This window comes from Gobio gobio (genome assembly GCF_949357685.1).
Source record: "Gobio gobio genome assembly, chromosome: 1".
Lineage (NCBI taxonomy): Eukaryota > Metazoa > Chordata > Actinopteri > Cypriniformes > Gobionidae > Gobio > Gobio gobio.
The window spans coordinates 55,033,598-55,052,117 of NC_137097.1; the positions used below are offsets into that span (position 1 = coordinate 55,033,598).

The 18,520-nt window shown below is 41.8% G+C and overlaps 1 protein-coding gene across 5 annotated transcripts in view; it reads right to left on the bottom strand.

The window, feature by feature from the left end:
- The window catches only part of tnrc6c1 (trinucleotide repeat containing adaptor 6C1), a 58,490-nt gene that overhangs the window by 7,713 nt on the left and 32,257 nt on the right, over positions 1 to 18,520 (bottom strand). For 3 of the 5 annotated variants that reach the window (XM_079822846.1, XM_079822845.1, XM_079822844.1), the window contains exons 5-18: positions 7,415 to 9,811; positions 6,624 to 6,818; positions 6,186 to 6,349; positions 6,017 to 6,094; positions 5,834 to 5,891; positions 5,602 to 5,750; positions 5,361 to 5,492; positions 4,897 to 5,040; positions 4,681 to 4,800; positions 4,458 to 4,541; positions 3,959 to 4,211; positions 3,342 to 3,506; positions 3,057 to 3,245; positions 2 to 151 (exon numbers count right to left, since the gene is read on the bottom strand). In XM_079822846.1, coding sequence (XP_079678972.1) covers positions 2 to 151; positions 3,057 to 3,245; positions 3,342 to 3,506; positions 3,959 to 4,211; positions 4,458 to 4,541; positions 4,681 to 4,800; positions 4,897 to 5,040; positions 5,361 to 5,492; positions 5,602 to 5,750; positions 5,834 to 5,891; positions 6,017 to 6,094; positions 6,186 to 6,349; positions 6,624 to 6,818; positions 7,415 to 9,811 — 4,278 coding nt within the window. Of the gene's footprint in view, position 1; positions 152 to 3,056; positions 3,246 to 3,341; positions 3,507 to 3,958; positions 4,212 to 4,457; positions 4,542 to 4,680; positions 4,801 to 4,896; positions 5,041 to 5,360; positions 5,493 to 5,601; positions 5,751 to 5,833; positions 5,892 to 6,016; positions 6,095 to 6,185; positions 6,350 to 6,623; positions 6,819 to 7,414; positions 9,812 to 11,019; positions 11,132 to 18,520 lie in introns of those variants that run through there. The other 2 variants (XM_079822848.1, XM_079822847.1) reach the window with 1 other exon arrangement.

The window sequence follows — 18,520 nt, forward strand, 5'->3', positions numbered from 1 at the left end:
CCTCCACTCCGGTCTCTCAGTAGGTAGCGATTAACATCCTGAATGTTGGTGTTGATGGTGGGCCCACTGGGAACACTCCCTGGTGTCACATTGGGGTCAGTCTCGGGGTCAATATTCTGCAGTCCTTTCCAGGGCACTCCTGGACAAAACTCTGAGGGATTTCATACAAATCAGATCATGTATGACACATTGTCTGATACGTTTAGTATTTGGACACTTAAAATTGTGTGATTATCTTAACATTATATAAAAATGCATCCATTTATAATCCAAGTTTAGTAATCCAATCCTGGGATTACTAAAATGACTTGAAATTAGACATGTGCTGGTATACGGTAATACGATATATCACGATAATGAAATATCAAAAATAAAAGAAAGAGATCAAAATACTGTGAATAATTATTTATTACAAATGACAGATTTTTAGAATGGATTTTAATACTTTACCCATCAACCGTTTAAAAAGTACAACACCGCTGTATGCAACGTCAAAAAGGCCTATGCACTGATGTAAACAAGCCCAACACGCATGAGCAGCGCATGGAGGAACGAGACGCGCTGAATGAAAACAATATTTAAACGTTTCAAACAGCCATTCAGATTTGTGTATTCGCAATGGTGTTCACCACAGCACCGAATACTTAATACTTAAAGATTAAAGGGTATTTATAAAGGGTTTTTTTAACTTAAAACATGTATATATTTTAATCTGGACTACAACATGCCCTAGATAGTGTTTGAATGTTCAATTCTCATTCTTTATTGTTCAGTTCACAAAAAGGCTTCATTAGTTAACATTAACAAGAAGTATTTTTCATTGTTAGTTTATGTTCATTTCAACATTTAATAACACATTACTAAAATCAAAAGTTGTAACTATCATTTAGGCCTAATGGACCTGGGCTAACATTAACTAAAAGTTGTCTTTTTCAACTAACATTAACAAAGAATAATAACTTCTTAATGTACTGTTATTACATTAAGTAATAAAGTGTTAAAGTGTAATAGGTAAAGTGTTACCTATTGTTCTTTAATCTGTTTGAAACATTTGTTTACTTATTTTCTGTATATTGCTTTATTGTATTCAAATGTTCAGGTCTTTTTGTTACAAGAAAAAAAAATTCATGAAACCTGTAATAGTATGACAACACTTTTTTTGCAACTTCAATATCAATATAAATATCGTGATAATACCGTATACCATGATAAAAGCTTCAGCAATTATCGCAACTTGAAAATGTTTCGCTTTTCATCAACTCACAAAACCCCAGGGTTTTGTGAACCCCAGTTTGGGAAACTTAGATCTAATAAATGGCATATTATAATAAAGAAATAAAATTAGCTAAGTTACAAATGATAAAATAATAGAAAATAATAAATAATACAAAAAAAAAAGTATTTAAATATTTTATGGTTGTCAAACGTTAGTGGATTATGTTAATATGAAAACCTACACCTGTGTTTATTCTGCTGGACACCTTGGAAAACTTAAAAGTCAGTTGAAAAATGGCAATTTATTAATGTATTTATTTGGAGATGCTATTTGGTTCAATATTTTTTTTACAGTTTTTCTCAGTCGCTTTGGTACATTTCTCAGATCAGAATTGAAATTCTCAAAGCTACCTGTTCAATCTTCACATCATTGTGTCACTTGTGCACATCAAAAAAGCAGTTTCTCATTTCTTTGAACAAGTTGCAAATGCTTGTGTACATCCATGCAAATGATTATGTACAATTCTCTGCTGTTTCCTACATTATCAGTTGCTTATGTCATGTTGATCAAAATGTATTATAATGGGTCTCTGTTGAATAGTCTCACCCCCCACAACATTTAGGCATTAGTTCATAGCATAAGTCTTTACATGCAAAATGGTTGAACGAATTGTCATAAAATGTCAAGCATATTTCTATACATTTCCGTTAGACGTTCACATTTCTACTTTTGTTTTTCTGGGTTTTTTTTCCTTTGTGCTATGCAGTGCTGTCTTTTCCTTTCTGTATCACAATGACATGGTCTGTCAACAAATTACAGTACAAACAGTAAAAGCATAAATGTGAATCTTGTCCAGTCTCTTGCATTCAAACTCCCACATACACTAAGGTGTAACCTACAATTTACAATAATTGTCATCAAAACTTTAGCCATATTTACATTAGAACATCCCTCCAGAGTACAGTTATATTGACAACATGTCTAAGCATTTTGACTGTCTTATCCGTACACAATGACACGAGGACTCATGTTCATTGACACAGATATTTACTTTTGAGAGATGAACTAAGGATTTTGAGCAAGAGACTGGCTTTTGCAGGTAATCCATGGTGTTTTGCTATTTGTACGAATTGTTTTGAGAAATGCACTTGCTGTTTTGCAAATGTCGAGGATGATTCGAGAAATGTACCAAAGCGACTGAGAAAAACTGTAAATCCGGTGTAATGAACTTCAATTAATTTAAGCATGACCTAAATGTTCAAAAGTTTCCAGTGTTTCCCCTACAATGTATTCACACCGGCGCAGCCGATATTTATCTTTATTAAATATCACGACATTCACTTACACACTGTAAAAGCACAACAGCCAACGTCATCTTGACGTTCGAGACGATGGCCAGAGAACTAAACAAAAATGTAGTCTGCTTACACTTTAGGGCTGTGATATTAATCTTATTTTCGCTTTATTTTTATTTTCCCCAAGGATTATGAAAAGAAGATATGAGGTAAAACTATTATAAACTATACCCGCATTCCGTCTATCGCAACTTCCTTCCCTTCACAGCGCGCGCTGTCATTTCTCCCCAAACATGCATTAAACATCAGATTCAGCACAATCTGTAATTGGTGTCAAATGCTCTCTCCACTATGGCTAAATTGCAGGACGTGTTTGATAAAATTAAAAGCACAATAATCCGCGCAATAGACGCCGTTTCCAAGTTCAAGGCGGGGGTATGTGTGTGTGTGCGCGCGCACGCAGCGGAACGGACCGACTTGCTTCGTGTGCGACTAAACCATCAAATACACAACAAATAGAGATTTTAAAGACGCCAGTTAGTCACCTGGAGGCCAATTGACATTGGTCCCGTTGGAGATCTTGTCATTGGTGTTCTTTCCCTGGCCCCAGCTATCATGAGGTGCCAGAGGGCTGGCAGGAGACTCGGAGCTGGGAATCAGATTGTAGGGACTGTAGGAGTCATCCAGCTGTGGTTTACTAGGTGGACCCAGATTGGGGCCTGCAGAGATGGCACCTGTATAACATAGGTGGTATGAAATATCATCAGTATCAGGCCTGATATTAATCACTATGCCATTAAAGTACTGATAACTGTAATAGTTATGCGTACCATGCTTGCTGTAGTTGGGCTCCATCGGAGAGGAGTTGCCAGATAGGTTCTCCATGGAGTTAGGGTGTGTCCACTGTGACAGGCGCGACTGAGGCTGAGGAGAGTCTTTCATGGACAGGCCACCCACCTCCATGCAGTTTACATTCATGTTGTGGTTCAATCCAGCTACAGAGAAGCACACATGCAAGGATCAGCTGAGGTGAATTTAAAAGAAACTTGGAGAATTGGATTTAAAGAGAAAATAAGTTCCCAAAAATTCCCATGACTTGTTCATGAACTTAATAGTCATTTGTTACTGAATAGGAGTTTTTTTTAATTTTTTTATAAATCATTGTGATTCAGACTTAGTCGCCAATTAATCATTCAGGTCAATTTGTGAACCGGTTTGACTGACTCATTGCAAAGAATGGATTAAAAAAAAAAAAGAAGAAGAAGATTTGCTCACAAGTTGAGCTTTAAATATGTATTCTCAACAGAAATTCCCATGACTATTTCAGGACTTCTATGGCAATTCCAGGATTTCTAGGACTGTGGGAACCGTGTAAAGAAGAACATCTGGATCTTTACTAGTCTACACAGAAAGAATACAATAACAGACAGTGTAAAAGTGTACTCACACATAGGGTAGGGTGAGAAGGAGTTTGGAGAAGACTGTGGCTCTTTGGTCTGAAGGTCGGAAACAGAGAGGCTGGAGACCTGGGGATGGGACTGAAATGCGTCCAGAGCTGATTTGCCTGCGCTGGGATGCAGACCCGGGTGTGAGGGGGGTGGCTGCTGCTGCTGCTGTTGTTGTTTCATCAGCAGAGCCTGAGCCAGCTGCCGCTGGTGCTGCTGGATCTGTTGCTGCATGTTATTGATTGTACGTGCAACCTGCAAGAGGACATGCTGGTGAACACGAGCAGACTGAAATTGCCAGCTTTAAAGTAGGCTGAGATTCTTATTATCGATTCCTTTGTGTGCAGTTTAATATGACTTTAGACCTATCAAGTGCTAGACCCACTCATTGTTTTCTGTGCTGAATCGGAATCGTTAAAATTCAAACAATACCCAACCCTAATTGAGAATCATGAGATTTGAATGGTATCATGGTGACATTAGTTGGGAGGAACTGCTCACTTGCTGCTCTTGCTGTCGGATGGGGCCAGAAACACTGCGCTGTGCCTGCAACATCTGCTGCTGAATTTGTAAACGCTGGTACGCCTGCAAAAATCATAGAGACAAATTTACATTACGATGAGACAGGAGTGAAATTTAAGATGATATGCTGACAAATAAAAATATTTTCTTTAATTAATTACAGATGAAATTATCAACAAGATGTCGAAAAACTGCCACGTACCAGTTGCAGCTGATAAAGTTGGTTCAACAGGGTCATATGCTGAGGGTTTATTGGTGAGGTTAAAAGTGCAGGGTTGAGACCAATGTTTTTTGCTGCAAACTGTAAAAGCTGTGCTTGAACCTGTCAGCGAAAAAAAATGATTTAATTAATTCATGATTTTCAAGTCAGTTTCACAGTAAGGTGCTAAACCACTTCTGTCCATGTCTGTGCACACACCTGAGGGCTGAGAAACTGAGGCACTTGAGCGCGTAGACTAGGCTGGGACGAGTTGAGAGGTGGCACTGACGGCTGGGGAGGAGGCTGCTGCTGCAGGGCCCGGGCTTGTGCTGCTCCGCTACTACCAAACACTCCACTCTGCATCTAAACAAACACATACAAAACAACACATGAGGATATGCTCAAAGCTGTCATGCCATCATACTGCTGGTTTAACATGGGCAATTCAATACCAACATCTATACAGCAAGGTGGACGATGACAAATATAATGCTGAAAAACAGTGACCCCAAAAAGTATCTGGGCACCTAAGCCACACTAATGAAATTAGTATTTGTTTGTATGAATGTCACTGTATTGAATAAAACTAATATAGACATAAAAAACAAGTCCAATAGATATAGAAAAACAATAGATATGGTTTAATATTGAAGAAAAATATACATAGATCCTCATAGACCCACCTGTCTGTTGTTCAAGTTTTGCATTGCAACTCCAAGGCTCTGGCCAGGGAGTGCAGCACTACCCAATGGGAGCTTCAGGCTCGGAGAAGGCATAAACGGTGAGGTTTGGGCATCATCTGCTAGCCCAGCATCCTAAGGGGGAAAAGGAAATACCCAAGTCAAACAAAACCCATGACAATGTAAAGTCTTAGTCTAGAAGGAAAAGCAAGAACATGCTGATTTTTAATTGTGAGTAACAAACCTTGTCCAAGAAGGGGGGGCGATCTGAAGAGGATTCTTTGGAGATGACTGAAGGCCTGCAGCTCATTGGTTTATTGACTAGGCCATTGTTGTAGTCAGAGATTCCCATCCCCCGTTTATCTAGTTCGGTCTTCTTCTCCAAAAGGGCGCCTACAACACAACTTATATTTAAATACAATACCCTAGCAAAGAAGCACTAAAGGAATTGAAAATCTAGCAGCTATAACACCTACTCATGGCCTGATCCAAGTTCATGTTGTTGCTCTTGAGAGCTTCTTCTGCAGGGTCTCTCTGCAAAGGCAAATGTAAGGGATAATATACAATTAGCCAGTGAGTATCGCAAAATAAACCCCAGGCACAACAGTTGAATATACAGAGGGATATTTGGGATATTAACAAAGATAAGCAGCACTTACAGGGAAGCCCATGTCAGTCAGCTGCTTGATGAGACGATTCATTATCCAGGTATCATCCTGTTTGTTTGGGACTTTTCCCTTTAATGCCAGAAAAACAGAGACATATGAGCACAATCTGCAGCATGTAATGTGACTAACACCTTCATTAAACTCATGTAGCTTTTTTTACCTTTGGTGGAGCCTTTTTGGGTGGGTTGCCCCAGGAGCTGCATGAGGAGTTGCTCTCCTGAGATGCAGTGCTGTTCCACATGTCGCCATCATCCTGCTCCCACTGCCCTGCAGACAGGCCCATGTCCTCACCACCTCCCCAGCTATCTTGCATAGATTTGGGAGCTGGAGGAAGAAAAAGATTGATTATTAGATGATCATCCTTACTGAAATAGCAAAACGTACAATCCTGCAATTAATTATTTACAACAACAGGGGGCCCTGTTGTTACACATTTCAAAGCTCTGATAACTAGCACCTGACCAACATCGATTTCCAACACTGTTCATTTGCAACTGGATAATTGCAATGTTTTTTTTGTTTTTTTTTTAATCACGCAAAATCATTGAAAGCACTAAAAATAATTGTATTTAAATAAATGTAAATTAATAAAACTAACCAGGTTTGCAGGGGGCAGATCCCGAGGGTCCATTGCCACGACCATAGACCTCAGAGCCATTATCACCCCAGCTGCCACAGCTACCTTGGGGTTTGCCCCATGCTGAAGTGCCATTGTCCACACTTGCTGCAGGGGTGGCTGGTTCCCCCCATGAGGGCTCAGGTTTTGAATGGACATTTGTCATCTCACCCCATCCTGCAGAGAAATATTGCAAACTTCAGGACAAGTGCGCCTTACGTTTTCACTGCATAATAAACCACGTACTAAATGCTTTTAAGGCTGGCACCATGTAGTATAATACAGTTGGGTGCAAAAGATCTTCTAATAATTTAAAATTAAATACAAATTTTATTTACTTCAAAAATAAATGTTACTTTGTAGGCTCCTCTGTCTTAAAATGGAATAAAAATCCACAATATTAAATGTCTGTTTAGTTCTTGGCACAGAAGAGAACTAAGGATGCCATGTTAAATACAGCTTTGGCAGAGGGAGTGCAAAGCTACACACAAACAGCAGAGGGCGTCAGGTCTGTTCCAAGTATCCTGCTGAGGAATAGTGATACTCCCCACAGATGGCGGCCCAACTCTAATTACACACTTCCTCCTGGCTCAAACACCATGTTGAACTACACTCATAGACTAAATGTAAACACTATTCTGTTAGCATGAACTGTTACTCAGATTTTTGTTTCTAGACTTGTATGGCAATATAATCAAAAGTATAGCGATACATTTTAACTAGTTAAAGGTCATTGACAATAAATGTTAAAGTAAAGTCTCCTTTTTTTTTACCTGGATTCATGTGGGTTGTTCTATTGTGAGGCGGTCCCGTTTGATGTGGGCCAGCATTATCAGGGGAAATGCTATTATTGTTTGAGTTTGGCCCTCCATGGCTGTGAGCCTGCATGGGAGGCTGGTTATGGTGGGGAGGATGATGATGATGATGATGATGGTTGTTGGGTACATTGTTGGCATTGCCAGGTCCTGGTTTGCCTTGCATCCCAGGGTTATTCCTGTCCCAGAGATTGACTGCCTTGTTGTAAGTGCTTGGGTCACCCCAAGCTGAGGTACCGTCATCGATCTCCATCTTACGGCGGATGGAAGGTGGAGAGGGCTCCTCCCATCCAGTGGACTCTCCAGTATGGTCAGGTTTAACACCTCCACCATTTCCTCCAGTCCATCCAGAGCCACTCTGCTTTACAGAGCTAGGACCTCCCCAAGAACCCATGCTTCCACTGCCACTATTGCCATTGGTGCCCTCCTGAGGCTTGTTATTCCATCCTTGTGGTGGCGCACTGGGGCGTTGTGCATCTCCCCAGTTTCCCCCTACTGCCGGGGCAGGCTTTCCCCATCCCCTGGAGGCCTCGTTCCAGCTGGTACTCTCTCCACCCCAGGTAGAGCTGGATGGACCATTTTTCTTTCCATCTCCAGGTTCACCCCATTCTCCTCCAGACCCACTTTCTCCTCCAGGTCCATTGCCCCATCCGTGAGATGGTTTGTGCCCCTCAGGCCAGCCCTGTGGTTTGGCTTTAACATGACTGTCTTCCCAGGTAGGAGACTTTTCCTCTGAACCCCAAGTCTGACCACTTTTCTGCAGGTTGCCACCTGGGCCTCCGGCTGGGGTACTGCTCCAACTTCCAGGGCCACTAGAAGGTTTCTTGTTGCTGGTTGGATCAGCCCAACCAGAGCTAGCCTGGGGTGATGGTATGGCTGTGCCCCATCCAGGTGCAACTCCAGTACTAGGGCAGGGGCCCTCATTCTTGCCTCCAGAGTCCGGTCTGGATGTAGTGCCAGAGCTTGTGTTGGCACTGCCAGAAGTTGGTGTTGGTCCTAGATTGGCTGAATTTGAGGACGAGCCCCAGGCTTCAGTTCCACTGTCATTCTTGCGGTTTGAACGTGCAGCTTCTTCGGTCTCCCAAGCTGTGTGCTGCCGCACTGGTGTTTGTCCCCAGCCTGTGTTGCACAGAACCCGAGGGTCCATATCCTGGGCTGGCAGAACAGGGGGATCCTCATCTCTTGAGGAGCGGTCCCTCCTGCGAGGATGGCATTCCATGCTGTCACTGCTTCCCTCACTAGCTGCAGCATTGGGCCCACGGACCCAAGAATTTTGCTGCTGCTCTTGGGTGGGAGAGCTTGAAGAATCCCATCCTTTGGCCTCACTGTTGGAATGCTTACCCCAGTCCCCAGTTGAGGGAGCTTGTCCCCAGCCAGAATTGCCCGAAGAACCTCCTTTTCCCCAGCTGCTCCCTGAGTCCCAACCAGAGTCTTTTGAGCCCCCACCAGACTTGGCATCTCCATTACCCCAAACAGGTTCCTCATCTCCATTGACTTGCGAGGCTCCTCCTGGAGCTTGAACAAACGAGCCCATGCCTGCAGGGCCAACCCCCCAGTTAGGCAGGCTGTGGCCTGGGCTTCTGGGCTCCTGCTTAGTGTGATTTGGTCCATCAGTGTTAAGGTTCTGAGGTTCGGAGCTGAAAGACACATTCGTGGATGGGGTGGAGTGTGGCTCTGAGGAGTCACTGGGCACAATGCTACCCCATGTGGTGCTGCCATTGCCACTGCCACCATTACCTGCAGAATTTCCATTAGCACCACCCATACTGCCACTGCTGCTAGAGCCCTGGATGGGCAAAGTGCCCGGTGGGCTACAGAGATTAGAAGGAGGAGGGTTGCTTCCTCCAGAGCTGCCGCCACCCATGCCGGTCCCTTCATGTCCCAGAACTGGCCAGGCAGAGGGGTTGGCATTGGGGTTTAAGTTCAAGTTAAAGTTGGAGGAGCCCCAACCCCTGGCTCCCACTGATGTGCTGGAGACTTCATTCTTCCCTTCTCCTCCACTGGCAGGAGAAGGGCCAGAGCCCCAGCCTCTGCTGGCCCCACCCTGACTAGAGAGCAGACCTCCTGAGTGGCTGGCATTGGCTTTGCTGGGGTGATTGGCGGAGAAATGGCCTTGCTGGCCAGCTCCTGTGGCCATGCTCATGCTGCTGATGTCACTGATACTTTCAGTGTCCAAGGGGCATCCTGCAGGGGCGTGGCTTTCTTTGCATGAAATGGAAGGCCACGCCTCCGTATCGCGCTCGTCAATAATCAGTGGATCCCAGCCGCTGCAGCTGTTGGTAGAGGCTGTAGTGGCACTGCGATTGAGGGATATATTCTCATACTGGGCTGCCAGGCCACTCTGTGGGGGCAGCTCTACAAAAAAGATTTGGAGAGAAAGAAAGAGAAACCATTAAAATACTGTGCCTGTAGTATATATTAATTGCATTAATAAGGCGGCATACTTTTCTTTATGGGCTACATGTTATTTTGAAATGCATTATATGTATAAATGCAGAGCAATACATCATTATATTATAATTAGATTTAAGAAAAAATATATATATTTGAAAAAATATATATTAAAACACTTTCTATACAAATACAAATTCTCAGATGATGAAACATTCACATAAAAAACACACTTAAAATCATTCATCTAAATTACCATTTTCCACATGAGATCTGCTTAGACGGAACAAAAAAATGTTCTTGTCCTTCTTCAAGACAAATTGGGTTTTACATCAGCATGATAGCATGGTCATAACATATAAAAGTGCACCAGTAACTGCATGTGCTGGTTCACATGTATGTGCTAGCCTGGAGTCATTATTTTTCATTGCTGTCACCACAAAGCCTTGGTTCTACCAACCGCAAGCATCTCCCTCTGCTGGACTGACAGGTTATAACCGCAGACTTTGCTTTCAAAGATGTTCATTCTAAATCTGATCTGACACATTGATAACAACATTGAAAGCAGTGCAAATGCCCACATATGGATACTAGGATCCTGTTGTGTTAATTAGTTGGCAAATGCTGCCCAGTCTCCTGGCACTCGCTCAACTCTGTTGTTGTTTTTGTGTGGCTTTGCATGCGCAGCTCAGTCTGTGTCAGATCTGAGCAAAGCAGCAGCGTTCGTGCACACCAAGCTTTCTGTCACCAACCACGCAAAAATCACTTTCAACTAAAGATAAAAAAGAGGGGGTGTATAAAAGAGAAGATAGTGCATTTCCAACAAAAACGCTGTCCTTCTGAAGAGTCACTGCGTAGTAAAGGACGCCATTTTATCAAATCTGAACTGAAGCCAAAAAAGCTTAGAGCTGCCATCAACATCTTACAGTGTCTCGCTGAAGAAAGCTTATCAGAGGAGCGCAACAAACCTCTGCCCTGCACTAATCTCTAAAAAGCAATGCAATAGCTTTAGGGATTTGCGTTTTATTTGCAGTTATTTGAATGGTATGCTTCCAAATCAAACAGCAGCAGTACAGCAGAGAGCAAAGCAAAAGGAAAAGCCTGTTATCGGCGCGTGGAGGATTGTACTATGAGGTTGGAGGGGGTGGGGTCGCAGAGAAGTGGAAAAGTACCTGAAGAGAGATGTCGCCCGACCATCCTGAGAGAAACGCTAGGCTGCGTGCAGAGCACTGGCCATCCCTGTTACAATATGTCTGCTGCTCGCGATGCTTCTGAGGCTCATATTTGAAATGCTGCCAAGGAGCTGCAGCTCAGTACACGAGCGACCGCCCCGTTCATCCCACACGGCTTCGGCAGGATCCGATCTCTGTTCCCTCACCCGGGCTTTATTTATATCTACCTCTATTCCTGATTCAGAGAGGAGACTCTCTCGTGAGGGAGGGGAAAGGGGTTGCATGGGAGTTGAAGGTTAAAGCCAAGAGCATTCCGTTGTGCCATTACAAGGGAGGGAAAAACAAAACAAAAACAAAAAGAGATTCCTTTTCTTGTGCGCCCCTCTCTTCTTTCATGCTTTCAAACTGTCAGAAAACATTTAGCCGAGACCATTCAGACTGCAATTAGCACCGGTGCTCACAATAGAGCGAGCTGAATAGATGCACAAAAGCAAGCCAGCCTCAGAGCATAGGCTGCACTGCAAGGACTGCAAACATACACACACGGCTCCCTGTCATAATCGCTGACAAAAAATATTCTTCTTGTAATATTAAAAGTACAGTGGGTTTGTGAGGTTGTAGCTCTGCATACCAGAGGTGCGGTCCCAAGTTTAGAGGAAAACAACACTTCAATGGCTGAATAGGAAACAGGATAAACACACCAAATGAGGCTCACATGTAGGTGGGCAGGTGGCCAAGGGCTAAATGTCTGTGCAGAATGTGCCCGCGCTTTAATGATGCAGAGGAGACAGAAAGACGACAGGAAAGCATGCATGCTGGGAGGAAAGAAGGGATGGCTCCAGTACAGAAGAGATAGAAAAACCGAAAATGAGATGAACACTTACAAAAGCACACTAGCTCTTGGCATCAAGGAGGGCATTGTTTACAAATGATCCCAGCGCCTCCCATTTAGACAAAACACCAAAGTCCGAAGAGAACAGACTCTTATTATACTCCAACTCAGTGTCAGCTTTTTCCAGCCAAATATGCAATGATGTAATCAAAGCATCATTATTGATTATTCCCTTTTCTTCAAATGATCCTTTTATGAAAAACCTCAAACAAGAAAATCTAAATGTTAGCTTTGGTTTTAATTGTCTAAATAGTTATTGGTTGGATTTTTTTGTGTGTGTCTTTCTGTAGTAACTATTACAGTAAGAGTGCCAGAGTACTATCCAGGAAGCATGATGCAGCTGAGGAAGGGGAAAGGATGGAGTTTACAATTCCATGTTGGAGACAAAGTAGTTCGGACAAATACTAGACAGATTTTTACCCACTGAATATTAAGCACTACAAACATCCTTTTAACACACAACGGCACACTTGCACATTTTCTGAACTCTACTCAGAATTCTATCTAGAAATTGCTTGGCAACATCGAAGAATATTTAAAACAAAGAGGATGTCATTTGTTATTATTGTTATTTTTATATTTTATACAAAATATACAACAAAAAGCCGAAACTTTGCAGTTTCCTCACACTGAAAGGAAGCTTCCAGTGTATTAGCATTGTTAACCTTAAATGAAACATCGACTTTAAACTAAACCGAACACATCAGGAGTGTAAATGTAAATGACCTATTACTATACTCATACCATGCTAAAAATGGCATCTGCACTATAATTAAATTGTCTATACAAAAATGCACTAAATGTATTTAAACCAGTGTTGTTTTAGTGTTTTTGTATATTATAGTTTTTATTACTTTTTGAGTTGGCTTTTAGTTTTACACTTTCATTTTAATTTCAGTTTAACTTTTAGTAACCATTTTATGTGCTTGCTTTTTTTTTTTTTAAGCTTTTTAAAATATTTTCTATAATTCTATTCTTATATAAATCTCAAGTCTCAGGACCTCTGCATTCTATTCCTGTCCACTGCAAATCCAGTGTGAATGGAAGCATATGTATCCGTACAATTTTTTGCCCTGTGTTTGTATATGCATTCATGTACAAATCAATGGCAGCAATACTGTGGGGCGAAGAACAGGGGGCTGTCAGTTGCAAAGATGCTTGGTGGGAGAGAGGAAGGAGGGGCCAGCATGCATGAGGGTCTTATGCAACAACCATCCGTGTTGATGTACTATACCACACTCTCGCTCATCCACGGCAGGATGTGACATCAGGAACAGGCAGACACTAGGCGACCACCAGCATCGGGCAGCAGGGGGCGACTAGAACAGATGTAACATAGGCATGACAATAAGAACTGAACCAACTAATCAAGACCAGGCAATAAAACAGTATAAACCGGGCAAGTTATTGTTATATAAATTGCTGACAAATCCTATTTTCACCTGTTTGTGCATGTTTTTTTTTGTAAACTAAAGAAACAGAAAGCTAGCTGTATTGGCTTGAAGCAAACTAGTCTACCATCATCTTTTTTCAGCTCTTGATTACATTAATTTTAGAAAGAAGAGAGGCTTCACTCCATTGTACATGGGAAAGTCCTCATTATCATTCCCCGAGCCTTCTTAGAATGGTCAACTTCACTTCCTGGTCAAAACAATGTTGGCGTTGGTAGGATATATGCAAGTTGTGTGGGCGTGACAGGAAAAAAAGAGAAAGTTTGTGTGGCTGGGACCAGTGCCAGCGCTCAGGTCTGTGGTTGGGCGAAGAGAACAAGGCAAACTGGCCCATAATGAGCGGATAATTCTTCTGCAACAGCAGGCCTGTAAGTTGTAATGCACTCCACAGAGCAGCCGGCCACACTGTGAAACAAAAACCTCAAATCTACATACAGAAACAAATACACTAGGTCTTAAAGGTGAAGTGTGTAATGTATGTGCCTCTAGCAACAACAAACGCTACTGCTAAATAACGACTCATTCACACACCATTACAAGCTGTATATCTAATCACACTATTAAAGGCGTGATTATAACACATGGAAAAGGGGCATCAGGGCACATTAAAGTAAAAATGTATTGACTTCCATCATTTCCGGGGATAGAAGGCAAAGCGTTTCTGTCCCTTGGGCTGTTTTACATTAGATATCCATGTGACGACTGTAGGAAAGACGGGAGGGCTAAAAGAGCTAAAAGAGACAAGCTAAATGAATACAGCCTCTGTGCTGATGCTGCTTCTGGCTTAAAGCAGAGCTGTGGGCCATTCGGCTAAATTCCAGCGGCTTCCTGTAAAAACACACACACACAGAAAGCTGGGAGCTCTTATTACTTGCTAGGCTCCCAATGTCCGTTAAGTAACATTAAGCGGAACCACAGCTCAGTTCACGTGTCAGCTCAAAACATACCCAAAAGCAAACTCAACAAGTGGAGACAGAAGAAAGCAGGGAAAGAAGTGCAAGTGTAGGTAGGTTTTTAAAAATCAGCATGAATTTTTAAAACAATTAAAGCATTAAAAACAATGCATTCTGGGACTGACATATATGGAATGCGATCTTAAAATCACATAAGCCATAAATCATTATAATGAGCCTTTAATTGCCTATATACACAGATCAGGCATAACATACATTATGACCACTGACAGGTGAAGTGAACAACAGATAGCAGCACCTGTTAGTGGGTGGGATATATTAGGCAGCAAGTGAACATTTTGTCCTCAAGGTTGATTTGATAAAAGAAGGAAAAATGGGCAAGCGTAATTTGAGCGAGTTTGACAAGGGCCAAATTGTGATGGCTAGACGACTGGGTCAGAACATCTCCCAAACTGTAGCTCTTGTGGGTTGTTCCGGGTCTGCAGTGGTCAGTATCTATAAAAAGTGATCCAAGGAAGGAACAGTGGTGAACCAGCTACAGGGTCATGGGCGGCCAAGGCTCATTGATGCACGTAGGGAGTGAAACCTCAACTATGGTTTTCAGGTAATCTTTACACCTCTGCTGTGGGATGTGCTGAAGAAACAAGTACGATCAATGGAGGCCCCACCTCGCAACTTACAGGACTTAAAGGATCTGCTGCTAACATCTTGGTGCCAGATACTACAGCACACCTTCAGGGGTCTAGTGGAATCCATGCTTCGACAGGTCAGGGCTGTTTTGGCAGCAAAAGGGGGACCAACACAATATAAGGAAGGTATAGTGTCATTATATTATGCCTGATCGGTGTATTAATAACCAGCACTCAAAAGCACACATAAAGCTTGGCACGGCACACCGGCAAATGTAATGATTATGAGTGTGTTGTGAAAAAACAGAAGGAGACTGTCTAAACATTTTATTTATTTATTGATAATGTTTTCTGCTGCTGAGATTAAGTTGACGATGCTGGCTTGTCATCTCCGCAGTAGACGTGCTTATAAGCACTTTCATACAGATTACATAATCTGATCATGTTTGTTTTCCACTTGAATTGGTTGACAATTGCTTAACAATTCAAGCTTTTTATAGATATATTTCTCATGTCTGTGAGGCAAGTATACGCTGCGTTTCGGTTCATTTTTGTTGCTTAAGTTCAGTTTCTGTCTGTTTTCTTTATTTGACAAAAGCTCAACGTTTTGTTGTTATTGTGAGTTTACAGAACTAAAAGTAGATCCTTTACAGTTTGCATTACTCTTATCTGTATGACCAAAAATGTCAGAGTATTTTAAGTTAAATGCAAGTGATCGCACTGGTGATGCAGTAAGATAAGATAATAATAGCGCACATTTATCTTAGTTAACAGACTTGTAAAGTGGAGGGGGGTTTTTTTCTGCGACTAACCGACTAATACAATTTTGTTTGACCAAGCCTCTTCTAGTCGACTAACGATTAGTCAACTATTAGGGGGCAGCCCTACTCTGGAGAATGTCAAATGTTTCCATTTACAATGTGTTTTTGCAGAGGTAGGAAATGTAGCCAATCACAGTCATGTTTGTTGATCTCTTGAATGCAATGGCCAATCAGAGGCTTTTAATTTAGTCAAGAATTCACCGCTCAAAATGCTGGAGTTCTGCAAGCTCACGAATCCTCTCATTAGCAAAGACAAAGTAAGAGATTAATTAAGCAGTGTAGACAACTTTATTGATTTTAATGGAATTTTGTTCAGATTGAAAAGGGAGCGGTCTTTGCATGCTTTCGGGGCTATATAATTCATTGAATAAAAGTTTTGTTTTTCATGCTTTTAAGAGGACCGACAGCTAATTACACGCTGCAAAATTTCAGAAGTGACATTTACATCAGGGACGTTTCCTCCTACGAGGAGGCAGTGTCTAAAATAATCAATATATAAAAAAAATAAAACAATGAAATATTACAAAATGTGACATTAAAAAGTGTAAAAGTCACTCATTTTTATAAGGTAACACTGTCCAACAGCGACACCCGCAGGGTGTTTATATGCTCTTCAAATGGTTCAAATTCCAACGTGTGAGTAATGTAGCCAATCACAGACATGTTTGTTGATTTCCACAACCCAATTGGTCAATCACAGTTGTTGAAGTTAGAATCCACTCACCGCTCAAGTGTTGTCCAATGCTGAGAGTTCTGCATGCGCACTAATCCTCAAGAGTTGATATTATGTTAATAAGAGATTAATATAACGGAACTGTGTGAGCGTTCATTGAAGGAGTGACAGCTTTTAGTGATTATAAATGGAGCACTATTTGCACGAAATGGCTTGAAAACAGGGATGTGAAGTAACAAATTAAAAATACTCATGTTACTGTCATTAAGTAGTTTTTATCAGAAATTTTACTTTCTTTGAGTAGTTTAAAAATGTTGTACTTTTACTTGAGTACATTTTAAAGGGTTACTTCAGCGATTTAGCATTAAGCTTTGTATCAGTAGAAAATCGATAGTATATTCGAATTATCGTACTTTCCCCCCTCATGTCCCCCTGAGACGAGAGAATTATGCATTTTATTTCTGGAAAAAATTCTCAGATGACGCAAATATCGTCATTTTGCGTCATTGGAGGATTTTTTGGCCAGAGGCTAAAACTACAGCTAGTAGAGGGAGCTAGTTCCGCATGTTATCAACCCGTCCATAGGGGTGGGATCTCACTCACAAAATGTAAATGCATACGGCCGCTACCGCTCGGGTCGGGCATTAATAACGGAGCGGTGCGGAGCAAAGTGAGTGTTTCAACTTTTCAATGACTTCCAATGAAAGTTTAGCTGCCATAGGCATGATCTGATAACGCGGCAGACTGGACACGCGTCGTGAATGACTGCCGCGCTTACCTCAGCTCTGCTCAGCTCTTCGCTCTTGTGATGAATGAAGTCTGACTCCTGCTGCGTCTGTGCCGTGCCTTTCGTTTGGCTCACTCACACGTTATTGAAAAAATTTGTTCAGTTTTTAACTGTAGTGTCTATTCTCTAACTAAACGAAAAAATTTTATTAATATGAATACCAAAACGATGGTGGGGGCGGTGCCGCGGTGGGCAAGAGATGTAACCAGTAGCCTTGGCTTTGGGAGTGGCCTTGTAGGGCAGCGAAGCAAGTGCATTCTGGGAGTTCATCCACATGAGACGAAAATACATTTTCTGTCTTTTCTTAGTCTAGAAGGCACCAAATTCAAAAATAATTTCACATTTCTACTACATAAATGACCCAGTTTAAATGCACATTCATCTTCCCAGCGCTGAAGTACCCTTTTAAGTGTTGTATCTGTACTTTTACTCCTCTATTTCTGTTACTTGCTTGTTTTTAATTATATTTTTATCCATCAACGTGATTGGATAGGGAGAGAATAATCAGTCTCGTGACTTTCATCAAATCAAATTGTGCATAGAAAGCTTTAACCGCCAACTGCTGTTAATCATCCAATTGCTGTGGAAGCGCATTCTTCAAGCATAAATTCAATCGAGATATCAGCATCTTCCTCTAATATGTTAAGGTACATTTCGGAATTTCTGCTTACTTAAATGATCTTCTATTAATATCGAAGGCTATATGCTTAATATGAAACTCTGTTTGACATTTTGTATCAGGGAGGTCCTTGCTCCATGTCATCACCTAATTGGTCCTTGCCCTAAAAATATGTTAAATACCCCTGCTTCAGAGCAGAACCAATCAATACTCTTGTATGGCACATATGGGTCAGCACAAGGACTATTCTTCTCTCCTCCCAAAACAAAGGAGACTCTTTCAGAATCATGCACATTTACTGTAAGCTGTGAATCACTTCTGCCCACAGAGCTGATCGTCTGCCATCTCTCCCTTCTCCCCTCAAACCCATTCTTTCACTCCGCCACAGCAATCGAGAAGCCACAGACACAGCTGAAGACTGCCAAGTCCACGTACAAACTACAACACTCTTGGCACACCCACACGCCTCCAAACACAGGAAGTAGCAAAGAACAGCTCAGCATGACTGTTTCTCTCCACCTAGCTTTCTTCGACTGCAAAACAGAGACAGCGGAGGAAAAAAGCAGCATCCACTACTACCTACTTCACATGCACACATGAATGAGTTCAAACAACACTATATAACAAAAAGACTGTGATTAAATGTCAGCAGGAGATTTCAACAGAACCCTGTCTGTGTGATGAATTTATAAGTCCATTTTACTGCCTATTAAAC